The sequence below is a fragment of the Cyanistes caeruleus genome, chromosome 7 (assembly GCF_971803275.1).
Source record: "Cyanistes caeruleus chromosome 7, bCyaCae1.hap1.1, whole genome shotgun sequence".
In the NCBI taxonomy this organism is placed as follows: Eukaryota; Metazoa; Chordata; class Aves; order Passeriformes; family Paridae; genus Cyanistes; species Cyanistes caeruleus.
This window is the reverse complement of record NC_141707.1, coordinates 32,725,368-32,749,476: the sequence shown is the minus strand read 5'-3', so window position 1 is coordinate 32,749,476 and position 24,109 is coordinate 32,725,368. Positions and strand designations below refer to the sequence as shown.

General features: G+C 54.3%; 1 protein-coding gene and 1 long non-coding RNA gene across 2 annotated transcripts; both read right to left on the bottom strand.

Moving 5' to 3' along the window:
• Window positions 1–1,753: 1,753 nt before the first annotated feature.
• EN1 (engrailed homeobox 1) lies at window positions 1,754–6,120 on the bottom strand. The gene is made up of 2 exons (XM_086897950.1): window positions 5,430–6,120; window positions 1,754–2,647 (listed from the first exon to the last, which is right to left on the bottom strand). The coding sequence occupies exons 1-2, from the start codon at window positions 6,106–6,108 to the stop codon at window positions 2,331–2,333; spliced, it is 996 nt and encodes a 331-aa protein (XP_086754076.1). The 5' UTR covers window positions 6,109–6,120; the 3' UTR covers window positions 1,754–2,330.
• Window positions 6,121–19,987: 13,867 nt separating this feature from the next.
• On the bottom strand, window positions 19,988–23,573 carry LOC111931808 (uncharacterized). The gene is made up of 2 exons (XR_002865754.2): window positions 23,163–23,573; window positions 19,988–20,267 (listed from the first exon to the last, which is right to left on the bottom strand). It is a non-coding gene; the product is annotated as an uncharacterized LOC111931808 (long non-coding RNA).
• Between the last annotated feature and the right edge of the window lie 536 nt (window positions 23,574–24,109).

The window sequence follows — 24,109 nt, the reverse complement described above, 5'->3', positions numbered from 1 at the left end:
TCTCTCCGTGTCCCCCCGACAGCGGCAAGCCAAGGGGGGGCTCAGGGGGAAGCTGAATGCAGCCCCCGAACTCTGCAGCTGCCCCCGCCGGTCCGGGCTCTCGCCGACCGCTTTCCCTGCGAGCGGTGGAGCTCGCACTTTGAAGGACGGCTTTATTTTCCTCATTGCGGATTTGAGCTCGTGCACCAATCCCATCGAAAAAAAAAAAAAAAAAAAAAAAAAAAAAAGGGAGAGAAAGAAATGCACAACCTTAGATGGCGCTGTACAACATTTATTTAAGCCCTCCGAGTATTCCCGACTCGTCGGCCTGCAGAGAGAAGAGCCCTCGGCGGGCAGAGGCGGGCTGGACTGGGCGGGGATGGGGTGGGATACGCTGGGGTAGGATGGAGCGGGATGAGGTGTAGGAGGGGTCCTGCCCCAACTGCAGCGGGCACAGAGGGCGGGGGGCTCTCTCCCCAGCCTGCGTCTCCATCCTCGGACGGTGATAGCAAACCGCAGCTCTAAGCAGGAAGAGTTAAAAAGCACGAAAATGGCAGAAGCCATCTCCCGCCTCCCCACTGCTCCCCTTCCCAAATAGACGGAAACCCCCTAATGCCTGTGACGGGACGAGGAGGGGGGAGCTGCAGGCTGCGCCCACCGGGAGTGCTGCTGCTTGCCCCCTTCCGCCCCCCGGTCCCACTGACCTGGGCACGGCCTCGGCATCGCCCCACTCTCCGGGGGGATGCAGGAGAAAGCGTCTCCCGGATCCAGCTCTGCTCGCTTGTCCTCTTTCCCCGCCGGCTGCGGGCCTAGGGCAGGGATAGAGAGGAGCAGAAAGAGGGGAAGGAAAGCCGACAGAGCCTCGCCGAAGGGAACGGGCGGCTCTCCACCCGCCTCGGCGCCCGGTTTCATCACGGGCAGTGAGGAGCGGAATCCGCCGCCTGCCCCCGGCCCGGCGGGGCCCCACGCACGGCCCGCGTGGGCTCGGGCCCGGCGATCCTCGACGGCTCGAGGACAAGGCCACGGGCACGGCCCGCTCCCGGCCCGTCGCTGTCCCCGGGCCGGCGGCGAAGAAAGCCGAGCCGGGACTGGGCACCGGCGGCTTTTAACCGGGGCTGGTGGAAAAGCAGAGCTGGGGCTGCAGCCGGGAGCCCCCCCGTGCCCTCCGCCTCCCCGCGGTCCCAAGCACACGGCAAATGCGAGGCCGAGCCCTGCAGGCGGGAGCGGAGGGCAGGGAGCGGCGCCGGGAGCGCTCCCGGGAGCGGCGGCCGCTCCGGTCCGATCCTCGGGAGAGGATCCTCGCTGGAAACAGCGTGGCAGCAGATCCTCTCGGAGAGAGGCAAGGAGCTGTCACACAAATATCTTTCCAACACGTCCCGGAGCCCTAAACGTCCAGACAGTTTCAGGAAATTTTTCAGCGGGAACCGTGGTATCACCATTATTATGAGGTGTATTTAATTTCTGGTTAAAAGAGGAGGTGCGGGAGGCGAGACACGACCACAATTGCCAAAGATAATTAATTCTTTTAAAAGGGTAGAAAAAATTAATTTTTTTTTTTTTTTTTAAATCGAAAGTCTAAGGGTTTTTAACAAGGGATGGACAGTTTAAAAATTGCTGCATCTATCGAAAGCAAAACCTAAATATGCCACCGAAATGGCACTATGTACACAGCGTATGGTGTATGTATATATACATTTATTTATTGTATTTATATACATATATATATATATGCAAACACCCATACACTAATATAAAGAATTACAGCCAGCCTGGATCCTGAACACAGTCTACACTTTATTTCAGACTACAGATTTCTGAACATAATAAAATCTTTGGCTTGTAGCGGCGGGTTCAGTCTCGCAGTCTGTGGATCAGAATTTTTTTTTTCCTCGGGAAAAAAAAAAAAGAGAGAGAGAGACAGAAATTCACACACACAAAAAAGATAAAATAAGATCAAACGACAGATGAGAAAAAGTCCGACATTTACTGTAAAACAGGAGCAACGGACATCTGAGGGCGGGAGGGAGGGAAAGAAAAAAAGGAAAGCAAACAAAACGAACAAACGAACAAAAGAAAGGAGAAACAAGAGAAAAGGGAAGAGAGAAACTGTCCAGCAAATAGAGATCGCTACACATATTTCTTACCTGAAATTAAATATATACAAGGTCATATGCTGTTTGGCTATATAGAGATAATTTTTTCTTAAGTGTTCATATTTATTTTTATTTTTTTTTCTTAATCGGAGTCCTTATACTATGGATAGACAATAGATCTGCTTTTAAATCGCACCTGTCCGCCTCCCGGCCGGCGGGCCGGCGCCGCGGCGCAGGGCTGGGCTGGGGCCGCCCGCCTCACTCGCTCTCCTCTTTGTCCTGCACCGTGGTGGTGGAGTGGTTGTAGAGTCCCTGGGCCATGAGGTGCAGCGCCAGCCCGTTCTTGATGCCCGTCGCCTTCTTGATTTTGGCCCGTTTGTTCTGGAACCAGATCTTGATCTGGGACTCGTTGAGGCTGAGCTCCTGAGCCAGGCTCTGCCGCCGCTGCTCCGTGATGTACCGGTTCGCCTGGAACTCCGCCTTCAGCCGCTGCAGCTGCTCGGCCGTGAACGCCGTCCGCGGCCGCTTGTCCTCCTTCTCCGTCTTCTTCTTCTTCAGCTTCCTGGTGCGGGGGCCTGCGGGCAGGGCACACACACGCCGCTGGGCAGGGCCGCGCCGCCGACCGACCGACCGACCGACCGACCGACCGACAGACCGACCGCCGCCCCCGCCCCGCCGGCCGAGGAAAAATGGCCGACGGGTGAAATTTGTGCTGGTTCCGTGTGTCCCCCCGGTCCCCCAACCCCGGCACCGCCGCCCCGGCGCGGCGGAGGGAAGGATGGGAAGGAACGGGAAGGCCGGGGCCGAGCTCGCCCGCGCATCACCCGCCCCGCCGGCCCCACCGAGCCGGCCCCGCGGGCGAGGGGAGCGGAGCCCCGCTCGCCCCCCGCCCCGGCACACGTCGGGGCACCGCTCCGCCCGCCCTGCCGAGCCGAGCCGAGCCGAGCCGAGCCGAGCCGAGCCGAGCCGAGCCGAGCCGAGCCGAGCCGAGCCGAGCCGAGCCGCACTCGTCCTGCCTGGCCCGGGACCGGGGCCCGCCGGCCGGACAGCGGCTCCGCCGGACAGCGCGGGGACCAAAGGTCCCCGCTGCCAGGCACCGGGGAGCCGCCGCCGGCAGCAGCCTGGCCGAAGGCTGCCCTGGTCTCCTTTTGGGGGACAACGACCCTCCCAGCAAAGCCAGCCCAGTCCTGGGGGGCCCTTCTCCGCCGCTACCCCGGAGCCCCGCTGCCACCGCTGCCCGGGCTGCCTCTGCTCTCCGGCGGCCGATCCCTGCCGGGGCCCTACGGCCCCTTGCAGCTCCCTCCGCAAAGCCCGGCCAAAATCAGAACCCCTCCGCTCCACATCCAGGCCGCAGAGGGGCCGGCTGAAGTGCCACACAGCTCGCCAGGAAAGCCACCGGGTCCCGGGGCGCATCCTGAGGGCAGCGCTTGGCCGAGGAGAGGGTACCCCCGCTCCTCTGCCCGCCGGCCTGGCCCGGCCATGGGGAAGAGAAGCGGGGAGAGAACCGTGAAGAATGGGATCTACGAAAATTCCCCGACAGCTGCCGGGCTCGGCGGGCGGTCCCAGGCCCGCAGCCCCCCGCCAGCCGGAGCCGAAGCCGGCGAGGCCTCCTTGCCACCGAGCAGGCCGAGAGCTCCTCTCCCGGCGCAGCTTTTCACCGGAACGGGGGGATTCCCCCCGGCTCGGCAGCGGCTGTCGGCAGGGAGAGAGACGAGGCCCGGCGGGGAGAGGGACGGGGCCCAGCGGGGAGAGGGACGGGGCCCGGCGGGGAGAGGGACGGGGCCCAGCGGGGAGAGGGACGGGGCCCGGCGGGGAGAGGGACGGGGCCCGGCGGGGAGAGGGACGGGGCCCAGCGGGATGCTCCCGGGCAGGGGGGTGAAGGGCGCTGAAGGGGACTGAATCGCCGAGTCCCGGCACCTTGCAGCGGGGTGCCGGCGCCTCCGACCGCCGCAGCTCGCTCGTCCCCGGAGCCGAGAGAAGCAGTCGGGGCCGGCGGGCAGCTACGAGCACAACAAAGAGAGCGGCCGAGCCGAGCCAGGCTCCCCTCGCCCTTCTCCCCTCCGGGTTGCAGCGAGCAGGGAGAGTCGGGGAGGAGGACATGCAGAAATGATCCTTTGCCCGAAGAAAGGGGAGGAAAGGAAATTAAGGCGCAAGTGCAGAACGGCGGGCGCTCGTTGGCCCCGGGAACCGGCAGCACAACACCCGCGGCCGGGCCGGCCGGGAGCGAGGCCGTGCCGTCTGACAGCTCTATCACCCCATCAATCACCCCAGTCAATCAAAGAGGCTTTTCTGAGTTTGAAGTCGCTGGACGTGTCAATAACGGGGGATGGAGACGGCTCGGCCGCACTGACGGCCGGAGAGGAGCACCAGGCCGGGCAGTGCGGAGCGGGGCCGGGGCCGGGCAGCGCCGCCTTCCCCGGGCACTGGAGCGGCCCCGGGCAGGCACAGCGGAGCCCACCCCGGCCCCGCTGGCCGATCCCTGGCTGCTGGCTGGAGGTGTCATGGGGAAAACACATCTCCTCGTCCTCTAATTCTTTCCCAAAAAATGGCAATTAAAACCAGAAAGTAACGGTGATAAATGAAGGGGTGCCTGAGGGCACCTGGAGAATGTAAGGACGTAGAAGGGGCGGCAAAACAGGGCCGGGAGGACCGAGGCGGCGGCTCCCATGGGGACGACCTCAGGCAGAGGCTCATCCCCACCCCGGAGCTGGGCCCCAAAAGGCAGCAGGGAGCACCGGCTCCGGCAGCAATGCGCGGCCTAAGGGCCTGCCTGGCTCGCTGCAGAGGCCCCGGTAAACAGTCCCTCCGCCACCTTCTAAAAAGCCCTTTTTCCTTCGCCTCCAAAAAAACACTGCCTCCTCCTTCCCCCCGCACCGCCAGCAGCCGCTCAACATGTGGCTCGGGTGCTTGCCCCCTCGCTCCTCCAGCAGCACCCAGGGGAAAAAAAAACAAAATAAGGGGAGAAAAAGCCTCAGAACAAGGGAGCGGTGGAGCCCGCTGCCTTTTTCTCGCAAGGCTCTCGCCCCGCGCTGCGGAACACCCGGGGCTGCGGCAGGCGGGGCGGGCGGGGGGCGCGGGCAGGGGTCGCTCCCGCCGGCTCTCCGCTTCGAACCGCCGCCGAATCGGGGCCCGGCGTCACATTCAAATTTGGGAGACTCGGAGGAGGAAGGAGGGGTGGTGGCGGTGGAGGGGGGAACGCGTTTCCTCTCGCCCCGGGTGACCCAGGCCGCCCCCTCCCCCCCCACGCGAGGTCCGCAACAAGCCGGGAGCCAAAGCCAAGGGGGGAAAGAGGGAAAGGAGAAGGGGGGGCGACCTTGTCACGATTTAACAGCTCCCAGATGCGCCGCGGTTCCTTACCCGAGGACGGTCTGTCTGAATACCTAGTGCAGTAGACCCAGGCAGGCCACACCAGCGGCTGTTGCGAGTCGGGCTTTATAACAGGTCCTCCATTATTAGAGCCCATGAGGAGGATGGCGGGGCTGCCGTGCTCCCCGTACTTGGCCGGGTGAGTCTCGCCCCCGTCGGCGGGGGGCTTGGCCGCCCCCGCCGCCGCCGCCGCCGCTGCCGCCGCGGCGGGACTGGCTTTGGCGGCGGCGACGGGCGGCGGCGGCGGCGCGGAGCCGTCGGGACGGCAGTTCGAGTCCGGGCAGAGGAGGGCGGGCGGGTTGGGCGGCCGGGCCAGCAGCGGGTTGACGTTTTCTCTACCTGAGCTCTGCCCCCGGTCTCCGTCCCGCTCCCGGCTGCCTCCTCCTCCTCCGCCGCCGGCCGGCGCGGGCGGCTCCTTCTTGCAGCCGAAGTCCGGCCTCAGGATGTTGTCGATGAAAAAGTTGGTGGTGCGGTGGGGCGGCGGCGGCGGGGGCGGCGGCGGGGGCGGCGGGTGGCGGCGGCGGGGCAGGGGCAGGGGGCAGGGCGCGGCGGGGGAGGCGGGCGCGGGGCTGGGGGACACGGGCACGCTCTCGCCATCGCTGCCGCTGCCGCTGCTCGCCGGGCCGGGCGCCGCGTCTCGGTGGCCGTGCCCCTCCGGCGGCTCTTCCATGCTCAGTCCCCGCCACGGAGATCGCTGCCTCTTTTCCCCCCCACCCACCCGCTTAACGCCCACCCCACTTTGACGGTGGGTGGCGGGGTGGAAAAGGGGGAGGAAAAATTAAAAAAAAAAAAAAAAAAAAAAGAAAGAAAGAAAAAAAAAAGAAAAAATATTAAAATCCACTTGTTGGGCTGGAGCTGAGATTTTTTTCTGTCCCTCTCACGGATGGATCCAAAACCTGGGAGATACTCGAGGGCTTCTCTCCCCCTTCTCCCGATCAGCTTATATTTCCACCACCAAAAGAAAAAAAATACCAAAAAAAAAAAAAAAAAAAAAAAAATCAGCACCAAAAAGGTGTGCGGCGGCACCACGGCCCCCCCCAAAAAAACCCGCCCCCCGAAAACCCGTCACGATCTGCCCATCTCCCGGCCGCCGCTGCCGCGGCTCCGCGCTGCCCCGCTGTCACGCTCCGCTCTGCCCACGCCGCGGGCTGCCGGAGCCCGTCCCCGCCAGCCCGGTGCTGCGCCGCCCGCGCCCGCTTAGGGTTCTTTTTTTAATTCTTTTTTTTTTTTTCTTTTTTTTTCCCTCCCTTTTTTTTTTTTTTTTTTTAAAAAAAAAAAAAAAAAAGGGCCAAATCTCTGACAGCGCCGGTCCGTGCACCAAACTCTCCCTAAAAAATCCCTCTGCCACACTTTTTTCACTCGCACCGGAAGCACGTGAGGTGGCCCCGCACGTGGGGGCGGCCAATGGCGCGGCGCCGCCGCCGCTGACACCCCGCGCCGCGCCCAATGGGCGCCCGCCGGGCCGCCGCCATAAATACCGCGGGGGGACCGGACGGGGCGGACGGCACCGGGCGGGACGGGGCGGGCGGCGGCGGCGGCGGCAGCGACGGGGCGGGGGCACCGCGCCGCGCCCACGCGCGTGAACCGGGACCCCCCATCCCCCCCCCCCCCCGACCCTCTTCTAGCCCCGTAAACAACAACTTCCAGCCGCGCCGCGTCCTCCGCGGGTGGCGGGGATTTGGTGATCGGCCGCTTTCCTGTGGCCCCAGCGATAATAAACACCCACTCCTCCAAATCTCTGCGCTTTTCCCCCTCGTTTTCCTTTTTGTTTTCTGTTCTCCCGCGGCGGCGTTGGGCAGCGCGGGGAGATGGCGAGTGGGGTGGAGGCTCACTGGAATCGAACCTTTTTGGTTTTGAGGAATAAAAATTACAGTTAATAATAATAATAATAATAACAATAAATAGCAATAAAGGCAGGAGGCACTGCCGGGACGAGCTGATCTTACGGCCGCAGCCTCTCTTTGGTTTGTTCCTTTACTGGGTTTGGGATTTTTTTCGGAATACGAAGCAGATCAGCTCCAGCTCACAGCTGAACTCGTATCGTGTTTCCTCGTCTGCTTTTTGATGTTTGCTTGTTTGGTTGGTTGGTTTCGGTTTGTTGCTTTTTTTTTCCCTGGTATTCTTGTTTGGTTTTGGTTTGGTTTTTTTCTAGCAGGCAGTGAACGAGCACTTCGGGACGCGTGTTGAGGCAGACGGAAAATTTAAGGATTTTAAGGGATGGGAAGAAAAAGCCACTTTTTTAGGATTGATGCAGCTGTCTAAAAATGAATTTACAGAAAATAAATAAAAATACCCTGGTGCCAGTTCTGGTTTTGCTGGGCTGCTGGGGCCGCAGCCAAGCGCCACGGGGAGGGAGCCGCTGTCTGCTGCCCCGGCCGCAGGCGCTCACGGCCGCGGGAGCCCAGCCGCTGCGGGAAGGGCGGTGTCGCTGCTCCCACACTGGCCATGGGGGTCCCACGACACCCCACATTTCACACAGCGGAGGAGGTCCGGGCGGGCCGGCTGCCCGGAGCAGCGCAGACACCTGCTCCGGCTGGAGCCGCTCTCCGCCCGCGGCCGAGCCCCGGGGCTGCGGGAAGGGCATTTCTGGGACTTTGCTCATTCTGACGTAACCGAAGCCCCCCAGTTTTCCCCCTCCCCAAAACGGCGGCCGGGTGGCGGTGGGTCCGGGGAGGCCGCCGCCTATGTATCCTATATGTGCTCGGCTACGGGCCCAAAATGCAGCCGGAGCTCTGTCTCTGTGTGTCCGTGTCTCGGCGCTTCCTTGCGGGCTGAGCTGCGGTGCCGGCGGCAGCGAGGCTCCCCCGCCTCGCCCCGCCGTGCTGCACCGCCTGGATGCTCTTCCCTCCCCGGGAGCAGCCCCGAGGAAGCGGCCCGGCTCCGCTTCCAGGAGGCGACCGGCACCGGGAATCGGAGGAGACACCTCTGGGTGTCCGTCAGCTGCTGCCCGGGTGCCCGGGTGTGTGTGCCCGCACCTCCGAGGCACGTTCGGTTATTTTCTGTACCGGAGAAACATTACCGAATTGTTACCTCCAGCCACACAATAATCCCCTAAAATAATAGCTGGCAGAACACAATCAGCCCTGAAATCAAGAGCTTCATCCGCAATTAAATGAATGTTAAACCCCCCCTGCATTCACAATATCATATCATTTACTCGCACCGAAATTGGGTTTATTTATATTTAAGTTAGCAAAATTGAAATCTTTATCCCAAAAGCGAGCGTGGGTACTTAATTAAATTCTAATTAGGACACTATCAATATCCCATTTAGCCACGTAGCCTTTGTGAGCCGCGGTCCCTTTCAGAGCTGTAAATGGGGGCTCGCTGCCTTATCTCTCCTGCAAGAGACGCCTTGAGAAGGGCTGCAAAAGATAATTTATAGGTTTTAATTACTCTTCATTCCGCCTGATCAGCTTGGCGTTCATCACAGGACGGCGAATAAAACCTGGTCAAAAGCACTGTCACTATTCCCTGGCAAGACGCTTAATCAAAGTAAGCAGGGCCATATTACACGCTGCGAGCTTCTTCACGTAATTTCCCAGCTGCTGATAAAGCTAGTTGAATAATGCTGCAGTCCTTCGGAGACACCATTTACAGAAATGACTTTATTGACGGCTTAACGTCGGTAATTCATTTTACCTTTCATGTATTGGGAGCTCGGATTTGTTACAGTAATAGGATGATAAATGTCCTGGCGGCCCTATAGCTTTTATTATTGAATACAATACACACACCCATCCTTAAATGTTCCAAAATTGGGTAACAAAAGGGAGAGAGAGAGAAATCGAAGCCTTTAACTATTTAATTTGCCTTCCTGAGCACGCCCGGGGGGGAAGTGTGTCTATGTGCATGTGTGTGTGTGTGTGTGTGTGTGTGTACGTGTGTGTGTAGGGAGGGGGATTATTTCATCTGGAGTCCTCCCTTCTTCTAGAAACTGTTCTGGATAGCAAAGGCTTCTCTATAAATTGAGTAGGTTTGTGTACGGAGGGGGTGGGGGATCGGCTGGATGAATAAGGAGGGGTTAAAGGAAAAGACGATGTATATTTCCAGGCTGGATATTTTTTCCATCGCGACCCTTCCTATCTAAATAGATAAATATTACTCCCCGGCTCTCAGGTAGTTACAGTAATCGGGGTAATATGTCTACACACGGTGGCTTAAGGACGGAAGCTTAAAAAAAAATCCTTCTTAGGAAAAAGTTCCCTCTGTAACTCGTGGCTGCCGCTGGGTTTCGGGGCGCCCGTCGGGGGTCCCGGTCCGCACACGCTGCCGTGGAGGGGGGGGCCCATCCCGCGTAGCCTTCGGCTCGTCCGGAGGGGCACCGAGGGCTCCCCCGAAAGTGCTGCGGGGCCGGGGCCGTGCTGCAGCTCTCCTGCCCCTCGGAAGTGCCGCCGTGCCGTCTGAGTCTCTTGCAGGTTGGTGTCCCCAGCGGCTCTCGGCGCTGGGGCTTGGGTCAGCCATCCCGGCTTGGGGAGGGAGAGCATCCAGCCCGGGGGGCGGAGAGCAGCCCAGGGCTGGCGGAGCCTGCGACACCCGCTGCCCGCCGTCGGTGCCAGCCCGCGGAGCCCGCAGTCTCTTCGGAAACCGAGCGAAATCATTTCTCCGATTTCGTTGTATTTGCTTTTATTTGGCCTTTTTTTTTTTCTTTTTTTTTTTTTTCTTCTTCTCCTTTTCTTCTTTTTGAAGAAGGCCGCCAAAGGAAGGACGTTTCAAAATTAAAAATAAAAATAAAGTTAAAATTAGATCAAAAATCCTTTGCATTTTTGTTTTCTCGAGGCCCTTATAGGAAGGAGGAAGTATAGAAACGTAGTTAATATACGCTGTGGTAATCCTATTTCTACGTCTAGATCAGATCTCATTGGGGCCTTTGCTGAAGGACATAAATGAGTTGTTCTAATACAATAGATTTCATCCTTCCTACAGGGACTGGCTGACCAGAGGTTTTGTTAAAAGTGAATACGAATAGATTTCTGCTACAAGTGCAGCATTATTATTATGAGCTGTAAGGTCAGACTATACATTCCGGGTCCCCAAAGCCTATAGACCCTGGGAAAGGCGCGGGATATACCACGTCATTGTACCTGACAGTCTCTTCAATAGACTAATTCAATTATCGCTTGGGGATTCAGTCTTCATTGAAAGCAATAATAGCGGTGTAATTCGTTGGTAAATAGGTACTGGAGGCAGCTCCGCTCGAAACTTTTTTCGGGGCACAGGTTTATATCTCTGAGAGTCAAAATCTCTCCTGGTAGCAAGGAGGGGAGTGGGAGAGAGAGGAAGGGATGTTTTTTGTGAAGAGAAGGGCCGGGCTGCGGGGAGAGCTCGGCTCGGCCGGCCGGAGCTGCAGCCCCGCACCCCGGCCCGGGCGGGCAGCGCGGCCGCCCCGCTCCCCCGAGATGCTCCCGGGGAGCCGGGGATGCTGTGCCCTGGTGTCCTGGTATAAAGTTATGAATCAATTACCATCCAGGACCACCCCCGCCCCAGCGAGGCAGCCCGGCTCTCAAGTCACGGGGAACTGTAGCAAAGATTTAATTTTATTTACTTATTGTCACTCCTCCCTTCCCAAGTGGAATGGAGACGAAGGCATCCTGCAGAAGTTTCTGAGGGGAGAAAACGGTCTTTCATAATCTTAGCGGTATTATTGGTTTGATTATTTTCCTACAAAAAAAAAAAAAAAGAAAGAAAAAGAACGAATGGATAAGGCAAAAGAGGAAAAAAAAGCAAGGGAAATATAAGTGAAAAGAAAAAGGAAAATAAAGAAGAATTGATCAGGAAAAGGGGAAAAAACAAACAAAAAATACAAAAAAAGACTATTAAAAAAGGAAAGAGAGAAAGAGAGAGAGAGAGAGAGAGAGAGAGAGAGAGAAAGAGAGAAAGAGAGAAAGAGAGAAAGAGAGAAAGAGAGAAAGAAAGAGAGAAAGAGAGAAAGAGAGAAAGAGAGAAAGAGAGAAAGAGAGAAAGAGAGAAAGAGAGAAAGAGAGAAAGAGAGAAAGAGAGAAAGAGAGAAAGAGAGAAAGAGAGAAAGAAGAAAGAAAGAAAGAAAGAAAGAAAGAAAGAAAGAAAGAAAGAAAGAAAGAAAGAAAGAAAGAAAGAAAGAAAGAAAGAAAGAAAGAAAGAAAGAAAGAAAGAAAGAAAAAGAAAGAAAGAAAGAAAGAAAGAAAGAAAGAAAGAAAGAAAGAAAGAAGAAAGAAAAAGAAGAAAAAGAAAAGAAAGAAGAAAGAAAGAAAGAAAAAGATAAAAAAAATAGGAAGTGCATTAAAATGAGAAAAATAGAAGAAATTAAGAAAAGAAAGAGGAAGAAAGAAAAGGAAAAAAGAGAGGAAAGAGAAAAGAGAAGGGAAGAGAAGAGAAGAGAAGAGAAGAGAAGAGAAGAGAAGAGAAGAGAAGAGAAGAGAAGAGAAGAGAAGAGAAGAGAAGAGAAGAGAAGAGAAGAGAAGAGAAGAGAAGAAAAGAAAAGAAAAGAAAAGAAAAGAAAAGAAAAGAAAAGAAAAGAAAAGAAAAGAAAAGAAAAGAAAAGAAAAGAAAAGAAAAGAAAAGAAAAGAAAAGAAAAGAAAAGAAAAGAAAAGAAAAGAAAAGAAAAGAAAAAAGAAAAGAAAAAAAAGAAAAGAGAAAAGCTCGCTGCTTTCCAGTGGCCTGCCTGTAAACCCCTTCCCATTTGTTTCCCAAGCCCCCTCCCGCCCCCCACCCACATCTGCAGCCCACCCTAGCTCGGTGCGAGCAGCACAAGTCACCTGGATGGGCTGTTTTAAAAGGTGCCAGCTCCCGGGGATGTTCCTCCTGGCTGCCCGGGGCACGCTCCGAGCAGCCGCATCCTCCCGCCCGGCCGGCAGCTCCCGAGCAGTCTGCTTTAACTTACAGTGCATGTTTCTGAGCGCTGCTTTGCTCCACTTCGGGACAGATAACCTGTCCCTTCGCTCAAGACGTTAGCAATAGGGGCTGAAAGTTCCGCGGAGGGTTTGGGGTCCGCACCCGCCTCTGCTCTGCCGGTGCCGGTCCCTCCGTGCTCTTCCTCACCGGCACACCCGGACGGGCTGACTCGGACCCGTTTACACTTTAAAATATGTTTTCAATTTCCTCCAGCTCTTCCCACCTATGTCTCGCCCAGCTCCCCTCTCGGCTCCGGGAGCCGTGGAGCCCAGGGAAGAGACGGGGAAACTTTGGCCGCCGGATCCCGTGGGAGGCGGCGGGGCCGGGGCCGGGGCGGCTCCGCCGGGCTCTGGCGGCCGGAGGGGGTGTCCCGGGTAAGGGGGGCTCCCTGCCCGGGGAACGAGACCCCCGAGACTTTTCCCAGCTCTAGCGGGTGCAGGGCTGCCTCTTTGTGGCAGTAAAGCTTTTCCCTCCGTGGAATTCGGGACATTTGGGTGACAAAGGGGCACACGCGGGACCGGCGCCCACGCCGCCCAGCCGCTGCCGTGCCATGGCTGTAGGGGCAGGGGATGTCTGCATGCAGCTCCACGCCGTGTCTCCCAGCCCTTCTGCACTCCCTGCGCTTCTGTTTGCCTCCGAGGGTTTGCGGGTGCGTTTGTGCAGCTGAACGCGGGCGCAGCGGGCGTGCGGGGAAATATCGCCTCGCACACACGCGTGTGCAAATCGCTCTGGCTCTCAGCTCAGAGGCTGCACACGGGCACGACCTCTCCCCAGCACTGCTCCCCGGGCTCCCCTTCTGCCCGAGGCCGCCTCGAGGGGCTCCTCCTGCCAGCCCCGCGCCCGTCCCCTGCCCGGAGCAGAGGGTCCGGAGCCGTGCAAAGTTTGCTCAACTCTTGGCTTGGAGGGGAATGGTCCCTCACGGGATCCTCTCCTCCGCTCTCAGGTGCACACACCTCCCCAAGCGCCTGCCCGCAGCCGTGGCTGGGGTTCTCCTGCAAAGGTCTGCCGTTTCTTAGGTTCTTTTAACCCGAGGTCCAAACGACAGCACTGGTGTCGGGGGACATGAATGTCACCAATTCTCCCCTTCCGGTGGGCTGGCAGCTCAGGGCTCTCTCCCTGTCAGTGCTTTGAGAGGAACCGAGCCCCATGCCCCTCTCTAGAATATTTCGCTCCCCCTTCTGTCACTTCACACCCCCACGGCCGGGCCGGGGCTGCCAGGCGGGCCCCGGAGCCGGGAGGCGACACCGGGAGGGAGGGTCCGGCCTGCCCCGGGCCGGTGTGCGGGCACCGGGGGAGTCGAGAAAGGGAGAAAGGGGAGCTGGGGGGAAAGAGAATCCTTTGTGTTTTTGTCATCCTTTGTTCCGGAACTAACTTGACCAGTGTGGCTGGGAAGCAGCACCATTCCTATTGGAAAAAGCAGGGGAGAGGGGGGTTCTTTTGATCCTCATCGGGGAAATGATGTTCCAGGAGGTGGTTGGAGGCGCTGACACCGGCGCTGGGCTCTCTCTGCGGCGGCTCACAGCAAAATTTCGTTGAAGGCACTATTTCTGCCTTGCCTGGGAACTTTCGGCTTTAATTATCCGTGTGGCTCCTACGAGCTGGGCTTGCTCCTCTCTGCTCATCTGTTCCCAGGGAGGGAAAAACTGCGTGTGTAGTGCTAAAATGCAGCAAGACAAAATAATCAGCTTTAAAAGTACGTGTTGGCTTGGGGGTGGGGGACAGGGACAGGGGCAGAGAGTAAAGCAAAATAAGTCTATTGCCTGGAGAAATGATGCAATGTTACTGCTGCCCAGTGGCAGTAACCGGAATTGGGTCATTTTAGGGACAAACGCCGGCAAAATTCAAGTCACGTCCACTTTTGATATAAGGATGTGTCCTCTTTAAAAATTGTTATGCAAAAGACTCTCGTACGTGATCTTCTTGAGATAAAAAGCAGCAAGCCAAATATTGGAGCCCGAGTCAATAATGTATGAACAGATTAAGCAACCTTTCTCCCAAGCAATTATTTCAGCAATTGAAAACCTCTCTCGTTCCAAATTTCAATAATAATAATAATAACAATAACAGCAAAAGTAAATAAAGCCCAGCGCAAGTGAGATGGTCTCCTGCTCCTTGGCCCTTGCTCAGGAAGAGTGGGTGGAATTTTTTTTTCCCCAGCCGGGAAGAGTAGCCGAGAAGGCATTTAAACCAGCAGCAGTTTGAAAATCACCACAATTCATAATAATCTCCGGATCGCGCGAGTAAACAGGCATATCGCTGGGCCACCGGCCTGCGGGGTTTATTTGTCTTTAAAGCTCGGGGTAAATTAAGTTTCCGGCTGTGTAATTTTAACGAAAGGTGATAGAAAACGCACTGGGGGAGTAATAGATGGTGGCACCGGGGATCAGAGTGGGGAATGGGTTTAATGCTGATTTATGTGCCGCGGGCCGGGGCGCGCCGCCGGAGCAGCACCGAGGGTGCGGGGGCTCGGGGGGTGCGGGGGCTCGGGGGGTGCGGGGCTCGGGGGGTGCGGGGGCACCGAGGGTGCGGGGGCTCGGAGGGTGCGGGGGCACCGAGGGTGCGGGGGCTCGGAGGGTGCGGGGGCACCGAGGGTGCGGGGGATCGGAGGGTGCGGTGGTTCCGCGGGTGCGGGGCTCGGAGGGTGCGGGGGCTCGGAGGGTGCGGGGGCTCGGAGGGTGCGGGGGCTCGGAGGGTGCGGGGGCTCGGAGGGTGCGGGGGCTCGGTGGGTGCGGGGCTCGGAGGGTGCGGGGGCTCGGTGGGTGCGGGGCTCGGAGGGTGCGGGGGCTCGGTGGGTGCGGGGCTCGGAGGGTGCGGGGGCTCGGTGGGTGCGGGGCTCGGAGGGTGCGGGGGCACCGAGGGTGCGGGGCTCGGAGGGTGCGGGGCTCGGAGGGTGCGGGAGCTCGGGGGGTGCGGGGGCTCGGAGGGTGAGGGGGATCGGAGGGTGCGGGGGCTCGGAGGGTGCGGGGGCTCGGAGGGTGCGGGGATCGGAGGGTGCGGGGATCGGAGGGTGCGGGGCTCGGGGGCTGCGGGGATCGGAGGGTGCGGGGGATCGGAGGGTGCGGGGATCGGAGGGTGCAGGGCTCGGAGGGTGCGGAGCTCGGAGGGTGCGGGGCTCGGGGGGTGCGGGGGCTCGGAGGGTGCGGGGCTCGGAGGGTGCGGGGGCACCGAGGGTGCGGGGGATCGGAGGGTGCTGTGGTTCCGCGGGTGCGGTGGTTCCGCGGGTGCGGTGGTTCCGCGGGTGCGGGGGCTCGGAGGGTGCTGTGGTTCCGCGGGTGCGGTGGTTCCGCGGGTGCGGGGCTCGGGGCGCCCGGAGCAGCGGCTGCTGGAGGAGCCGTGCCGGGATGCTGCTCGCCCCGGCACTCCCCGGGAGGGAGGCTGCTGCCCGGCGTGGCCAGGGACACGCGTCCCTCCCGGCAGAGATCACCAGGGCACCACGAGGTGTAACAAATTCAGCTGCAGGAGAAGAGCCGCGGGTGCGGCCAGGAGGGTTTGGCAGCAGGGAGAGGGGGCCGAAAGGCAGAGATCTGGGATGGGTTTCCCCGAGCATCCTTGTCGCTAGAGTCGCCGCAAAACTTCGAGAGAAATTTCCCCACTTTTGCACTTCACTGCGGGCAGATTGCCTCTGAGAACCTCTCTCTGGCTCCGCCACAAAAACCTGCCCCCGTCTTCACCGGCTCTGGTCTTGGGCTTGAATTTGGTCGGTGGTGCAGGGGCAATAACCAGCCATTCGTTTCGGCTGAAAAAGCAGAGAGCAAGACAAAAACAAGGAAATTGAGCTTTCTGGAGACAGCCTGGTGTAGACTGGGGTTTCCACCCTTTAGGAAAAACTGTGACCAGGTTTCAAGTGAGGGATGGGACTTTGGACCCGTTTGGGGGCTGTGTGAGAGGAAGGCAAAATAATTATTTGGGAACGATTCCTCACGGTTCATCTGAGTGAAGAGACCGTGTGGGAGCACGGAGATGTTGGAGCACCCAGCCCCACCGACCTGCTCCAGCTTAGACCCTTTTCCAAGATGTGCCAGAGTACAATAGAAACACTCGCTAGCATGGCACTTCACCTGCACACCCAGCCCTGCAGCCAAATCCCACATCCCTCTCCAGACAGCAGCCTTACATTCCTGAGCTAGACAAATGATGAAAAAGTTCCAGTTACCGTCTAATGAAAGGCCTCCATCTCCCTTCCCCCAGAGGTTTCCGATGCACATATAATTAGCTCTCAATATTTCATGAATATGGGGTTTTACTAATTCCTTTTCACTCAGGAGATTTCGCATTCGCCGTTTTACCCTCTCTGTCATTTTGCACAAAGCCGTGGCTGTGGGAAGGGTGGCTGCGGGTTGGGGTGGGTTCTTTTAGCTGGATACACAACATCCTTCAGTCGCCTGAGGCCTCAGCCCAGACATCATGGGAGACACAGATCTCAAATGAAGGACCACAGCTTTTTTTTTTAATGCAGGAAATTAAATGTGCTGTGGGATTTTGGTCCTCTGGGGCAAGCATTTTTTTGCATGGGTAGCAATTCAGGAGCAGGTCTTCTGCTTCTGAGTTATAGCATGCTTTGGAGGGAAATTGGTACTTTCTGACCAAAAAAAGCAGGCATCTCAGACAAAGCAGGAGGCAGAAGTCAAGCTAAATGCCATCAAGAAATGTCCCATTAAATCTTAGTGACCTTCCACAATAACAGCTTCACATTGTCTAAACACTACACATGTAGTATTTATCAGGACAACTCCAAGCTCCCATTCTGTACAATGAAGGGGAAGACTTGGTGAGCATCATCTTTAATTTTTATTTTTCTTCTTCATCTAATGATGCCAGAGATATTGACTACATCTTTTTTTCTTTTTTTTCTCATTGTGCTCTACCCAAATGTATGTGCCTCGAGTAAAGTGATATAATGATAGTCCTGGGGGAGTTTTTCTAAACACACTGCAAGAACAAAGTTTGGTCCTCTGGTTAAAGCAGACTTAAACTAATGGACTTTTCACCACATCCCTCAATGCTAAATACTGGCATTTGCAGTGCACTGGATGAGTTTCTGTAAAGGCAACCCCCAACCAGAAACAGCTCATTAAAAATCCCATTATCCCCATAACTCGCTTATTATTAGTTTAAATGACTGTCTTATGATTTGTAAGAGGGAAAACAAATCCTAAAATAAATGATACTTATAATCACTGAGCCTGGTGGGCAATGGATTTTATTTGCCACACGTTTTTAGTAGGATGTTAAAGAGGTTTTCCTATTAACAATAATTGCTGTCTCTCTATGTGGTCCATTGAAGGATAGCTTTGTTTTCTCACATTAAACTTTGTGAGTCACCAGTTATTGTGCTTTGCCTATTTCTTAATAACAACTTTACACTTATATGGGCCTTTTCCACCCTGCAATTCTATAGCTGCTTACTCGGAAGCCAAGAGGAGCTGGTGAAAGGGAGAGGAGTTCCCTGAGTGACTGACATGGATGCAGGATCAGAACCTGCAGGCATTCTGCTGAGCTCTGAGTCACGTTCAACAGGACATTTCCCTGTGTCAGAGACAGAGAGTTCATTCCCATCATGTCTGTCTGTGGGTGTGCTGCAGTGGGATTTTTTCTGTGCTCATCAATCCTTGGGGGTGACGGTGCAGGTAGTGAAACCCCACAGGAGTTGGCAAGTTTGGAGGTTATAAACCCAGGCCAATGCTGCCTAGAGGAAACATCTCAGAAGCTGAAAGTATCTCCTTTAGCTCTCTGGGGAGTGACCTGCAGCCGAAGCAGGACCCTGAGGGAGAAAGGGATTATTCATCGCTGCTCTGGGCTGAGAGAGCCAGAGCTGAGGTCCCATCAGCTGCAGGCTCTGCTGCAGGGGATCCAAAGCTGAGCAGACACAGAGCAGCATGAGGTGTGCAAGAAAACACGTGGCAGAAGGGCTCCCAGACAGGACTGCCCCCCATTTTTACTGCTTTCTGCCGCCCTGTGATAATTCTTTAATCTGGTTCCCAATGTGCACTCATTGCTGTTTGTCCCATGGCTTTAGAAGTCAATACAGCTTTCAATCCAACAGTGATTTACAGATCCACAGTTCTCATCCATGCATTAAGGAAGTGCCATGTGTGCAACCTCATGGGGCAAATTCTCACCTGGAGTAAACTGTTGTGGAGAGGGACCTTCGGGGAGCGAGGCTGTCCCTGCTGCTCCCAGTACAGGCTCAGAGCAGCACATATCCCAGAGCTCAGGGCTCACCGCAGATGGAAACAGCCCAGCCCCTTTTCTGGGGTTATTAATGCCTTTTTTTTTGTCCAAATGCTGGTTTCCAGAGACATCTTGTGGCTCTCACCAGCTATCACAGCTGAGTTGCTCCACATCCCAGCACGCTGCTCCTCCTGCAGGGTTGGACAGCTGAAAGACGCTTCCCAGGCTGCTTGCTGTTTGCACCCTCAGTGAGGTTTTGGATTTAGGTTTTTTTATGTGCATTTTCAACATTGTGTGACTGCCTTTCACATAGAGCTCATGTTAGGTTATGGGTGTAAGCACCAGAGTTGCAGGAGAGAAGATCTCTGTGGAGGTGCCATTGGTGTGAGAGCCCTTCCAGACTGGTGCTGTCACAAGACATCAGTGTTTGCTCCCAGGGCAGCACCCAGAACTGGTACCTCAGCAGCTAATGAAGCCCAGGGTGTTTGATTGCCCAGTTTTGGGGTTTCTTTTTTCATTATTTCATTTGATGGCAATGCTACAAAGAGAACTATAAAGCAAAAGCATTTTTGCGAGGAGCAGGGGAAGGACAGTGTTGGCACATGGCAGAAGCTGGGGGATGGTTTGAATCCCTGTGTACTGAAGGCAGAAGGGCCCTCTCCAGCCCTTGCAGCAAAGATTTCCAGGAGCAGTTTCTCAGCTGAAATAGGAGAGATGAACCCTGGGGTGTGAAAGATGATCTTTTTCAGAAAAGGGATGGTAGGAATCAAATAGGAAGATTAAATACCATGACTGTGTAGGTCCCATCCATCCACATTCTGACTGCATAGACAGTGATGTGATAGCACAGTCCTCCCAGACTGCAGGGAACAAGAACTGTTGGGCTTTTAAAATATTTTCAAAAGTAATGAATTAGCAGTAATTATTCAGAGGATAAAGATAAGTCATTTAAACCACTCAGTGTCAGCAGATCCCTTCTTGTAAACCTCTTGTTTAGACAACAAGCCCATCATTTTTTCTACCAGGGTGGCTTGTTCCAGCAAGCATGGGCAGCCCTGCATCCCTGAGCACATGCAGTGCTGCCAGCCAACTCCTCACTCATGGCCACAGAGCACAGGAGGGAGCAGCCAGGTTCAGGCAAGGAGATGAAGGCTGTTCCTCACGCCTCAGGCACACGAGGATTGTTGTGGTGCCATGCCACACAGGATCTGTCTGTCCAACACACAGTTTATCCTCCTCCCTTTCCGTGGGGAGATAGCAGCTACAGCTATGGTGTCTGAGCCAGCAGATTGCTTGTCTCCACCCAGCCAGGGATTCCCTTCCTGCTGCACAAAGAGAGCTTCATAGAAGAGGGTGATTTCAAATGTGTATCCCATAGTCACACTGACTCTTGTTGGGTCCAAGCCATCTATGCAATCTATACTTTCCCACTGGTGTATAATTTTCTTGGCACTTTCCTTGCAACAGGTGGACTGCAAAATAAGGAAACATAATGTGACTGCTTCACTCTTGACTAAGAAGAAAGATTTACTGCAGAAGACACATTGCTTACAGTTTTATGGAGATTTCTTATCTAAAGCCATGTAACACCCTATGGCGGGGGGCCACAGTGTTGAGAAAGTCTCTGAACATCCAAACAAATGTTTTCAAGCAGGAAAGGAGCCAAGTTACCACGTCTGTGCACAACATCAGGACGCTGGGCTGGGAACTGTAGCTGAGATCACATGGTGCTCTAACCCCGCTTCGCCTGTCTGGTGTCCAAGGAACCTTGTGTAATTCATCCAGCCCTGGAGGAGAGAAGACACCACAGATGAAAAATGACTTCCCAAGTGCCCAGGACAATGTGTTGGCTGTGCTGACTCAGACAGCTTGCTGTGCTCTGTCCTTGAGCTAATCATCAGTGTCTCCATCCAAGAGGTGGCCAAGCCCACAGCACAGAGTCTCACACCAGCGAGAGGCCAGGACACAGATCCCTTCACCCACGGCTGTGAGCAGGTCCACACCAGATATGATAATGTCTCCTGGCCTCTTACAGATGTAAGGCATCTGATGAAGAAGACAGAGAGAGAGAGCTGCTGTCCCTGCCTTGCTGCTTGAGGTGGTTTTCCTGCGTGGGTTTGTAGTTTGGTGCAATGTCCACAGCAAGAACCAGCCCCTCTGTCACAGACTCTGCTAAGCACCAAGCATGTCATGAGTTACAACTACTAAACAGCAAGGCAACACTAATAAATCTTAACCTGAAGGCTGATAAACTGTAAAACACAACATAAAATATGATGCATGGGTTGGTGTTGAGAGTCCAAGCCTCTGATCTCTTCCCAGAGGGTGCAAATTCTGGCTGATTTTTACTGATGGAACTCAAAGTGGGCCAGCTGCTGTCACCCAGGCTAAAGCCTGCCTCATGACTCTTATCTATGTAATTCCTGGTTATTAATAACTTTTATGGCTGATACGTGGGACTGAATGGTGTGTGCTTTTTCAGTGAGGATAAACCATTCAATCATGTAAAGCATCGCCTAAGACATGTTGCTAGATGAATCATTTAGGTTGATTGAGGGCTGTGTAAGTGATATATTAAAGATGTGCCAAGCAACATTCCTTGATGGGGAAAATTATGTGTTTTCTGGCAGATTCATAAGCTAAGGAATTCATCTGTGGGTTGTTAAGGAGATTATTGTCTGGTATGTGTGTATATACATGGGAGCGGGAATACCAGTCAGTCCATTTTAGTAGATATCCAAAATAATCTTGGTTTGCTGAAATGAAACCATCAGCCCACTCTGATGCTGGGTAAACTTCTGACTCATCAAATCAAAGCGATTCTTTCTGTAATTCTTATGCCAAGGGAGAATTTGATCCATGGGTTTCAGAGACAGGATCCGTGTGGGACATGACCAGCAGAGTGGACTCAGTGAATGTAGTTCCCTGTTAATGTCAAGAGAATTTCTTTCTAGGACCAGTGAAAGGATGGCTAAATATTTCTGTAACTCTAGCAAAGTTTTGGATAATGTGAAAAGTGCAATAATTATCAAAACCAGTTCAATTCCTCTTCTTTTGATCCATACATTAAAAAAATTCCTAGCAACAATCCTCTTTCATTTAAGGCGGTCCATGCTGTGACTTAAAACTGACTTAACTAGGAGAAAAGATTCATTTTAACCCTGCAAGAAATTTTTGGTGCCTATGATGCCATCCCAGGGCAAATGATAATGCCTCCAGTTCCACAACCACTCTTTTAGGAAGATCTGGGTTGGCAGGGCTGGGCACAAGGTCTGGCTGGGGGCAATGTCCAGCCCTACACTGCCACCAAAACAGCATCTGCTCTGAACAGATGAACTCTTTGCCATCCACCAACACTCACATCAAGGAGAAATGAGAAAAAGCATGATCAGAGAATATATTTTGCAATACCTACATGTTTAAAGCATTTTCTTTCTTTTCATTTTGCTGAAAATCAAGTGTGTGTCCCTGCCCCTTGAGCTCCCACACTCTCTCCTTTCAGCTGGAGCTCAGTATGGTCTTAGTTTGGATTGCCATTCAGTTCTTCAGGCTATCTTATAAAAGTTTGCTTCAGTTTATGTCATTTGTGCCAATCTATGTCTCTGAATCTGAATTTCACGTTAGAAACATGAAGACAGCACTGCAAATGGCAGTGTGCTGTACAATCTGAACTTTGCATCATCACTTTCAAAGCAGGGTTATTTATTGTCTCATGAGCTGTTTTGTAGGATTTCCTAGTTTATAGTTGGTACTTTCCCATGTCTTCATTACATACTGTAACTTTATCATCCTCCAGTGAAGGATTTTAAATCACTGCTTAGTTTCTGTCCTGTATCTTCCATCCAAGGGCATGCAGCCCTTTTCTGTGCCTCCTCCTATCAGTTGAAAAAGTATGGGAAACCCCATTTTTGCATGTTTCTCCCTAATATTTGGCTTCCCTGCTTTACTCTGATTCTGCTCAATGTGCCACCAATGACGGAAGGGGCTCAGAGAACACTGATCTCCACGGAGAGGAGAGAGACAATAATTAATAACATTAACTCTATGTCACGGACAAAACTAGCTTATGAAGAGCCCAGAGAGCTTGCAGACGGGGAGCTTATGGTCACATCAATCAGCTGAACAAGCAAATGAGAGAGGCAGGCCCTTAAGCCCATTTACTCAGCGGCTTGGTGCTCCACAGAACTCAAGTACTTTGGCTGTCTCTCTGTGTGCTTTATAAGGTTATTCTGACCATTATACACCTCACCTTCACATTACCCATGGTGGCTTTGAGAGATGTTTAAAGTGAACTTCAAAGAAAGCTTAGGGTTGCTTAATGCTGTTGAGGGAACTTTAATATGCAGTAGCTTGGGCAAGGTTTAATCCACAGGGAAGCGTGCCAGGGTACAAATCCCAGAGTGGGCTGCAGACCCTTTGCCTTGGCCTGCAAGGATGGGCATGGCTGGATACTGCTCTGATGGGAAAACAAATCCTGCTATGGATGCAGCCTTGGCCACTGAAGGAATATTTTTCTAGGTTATACTATCGAGAGGATGCAAGGTGCAGGTAACATTAGGTCAGTCTAGGCAGAGGCTCTGCCAGATGCAGGTGGACAAGACTTAGGTGGTGGCTATTTCTTTATAGTAGCATAAGTACAAACATACTGATTAAAGGCTACATGTTTGAAAAGCTATGACTACCTGAACAGCTTCCCAAGCAATACTCGGTGCTATGAGGGTGATGATACCGTGATCCTCTCCCCAAACCTCTCTTCTCAGCAGAATAGACCAAAGAACACTCAAGTTCAATTAAACATATCAACTGTCCAGTTAAGAAATTAGTTGTACACTCTCAGCTAGTCTCCAAGGAGCCTGAGCTCCTCAGCTGGCTGAACCAGATAATATCTTTCAGCTACTTGTTGGGAGCGCGCATTCCTTGGGAAAGCTATGATAAACCCGGCACTTAACAAGGCTCACAAACCAACTAAACAGCTGTGGGAGACATTTGGTGCATTCGACAGTAAAGACAGGAATGCTTTGAAGAGCAGGCTTGTAAGGCAGAGCTCTGTCAAGCAGCTCTGGAGCGGCCCGGCGAGCGGCTGGGGCGTATGGAGCGAGCTCAGCCTTTATGACTCCACAGCCCAGCAACTGCCCTCCTGGCCAGCCTGGCCGTGATTTATCCACCCCATCGCGCTCCCTGCATGTTCCAGGGCTCTGTTTCACATTAACTCATCAGCAGGTTGCAAAGTTAGCAAGCCTGGAGAAAAGCTTTTTAAGAGAGACCCTGCGGATCATCATCTCTTTGCGGCAGAAGGGAGCAGGAAGGGAGGAGGTCGCCTCCTGCTCCTTCCAGCCATCAGCTCCTCCGTTCAGCAGATGTGAATAGTCTTCACTCCTTCCAAGGAAGAAGTGCAGGAGCAAAACAGACTTTGAGCTAGTCAAAGTTACTCATGGCTTTATACTTTTATAAATTGTTCCTCCAGCTTGGAGAGTGCTGGAAAGCACTGTAGGAAATGCAGCCCTGGGGACACCAGGCATCTACCTGGATATGTTACAGTCAGAGTGTGCAGAATTTTATTTCTTATTTCAAGATACAATATTGTGCCACCTTTCCTCAAAGAAAAAAGGACTTGAAGTTGCTTCATCAT

What these genes read in the sequence shown, in the direction of transcription:
- EN1 (XM_086897950.1), bottom strand. Translation starts at nt 6,108, where the DNA reads ATGGAAGAGCCGCCGGAGGGGCACGGCCACCGAGACGCGGCGCCCGGC. An exon ending in TTCAGACAGACCGTCCTCGG is followed by an intron (nt 2,648 to 5,429) that starts GTAAGGAACCGC and finishes CCCTGCCCGCAG; the next exon opens with GCCCCCGCACCAGGAAGCTG.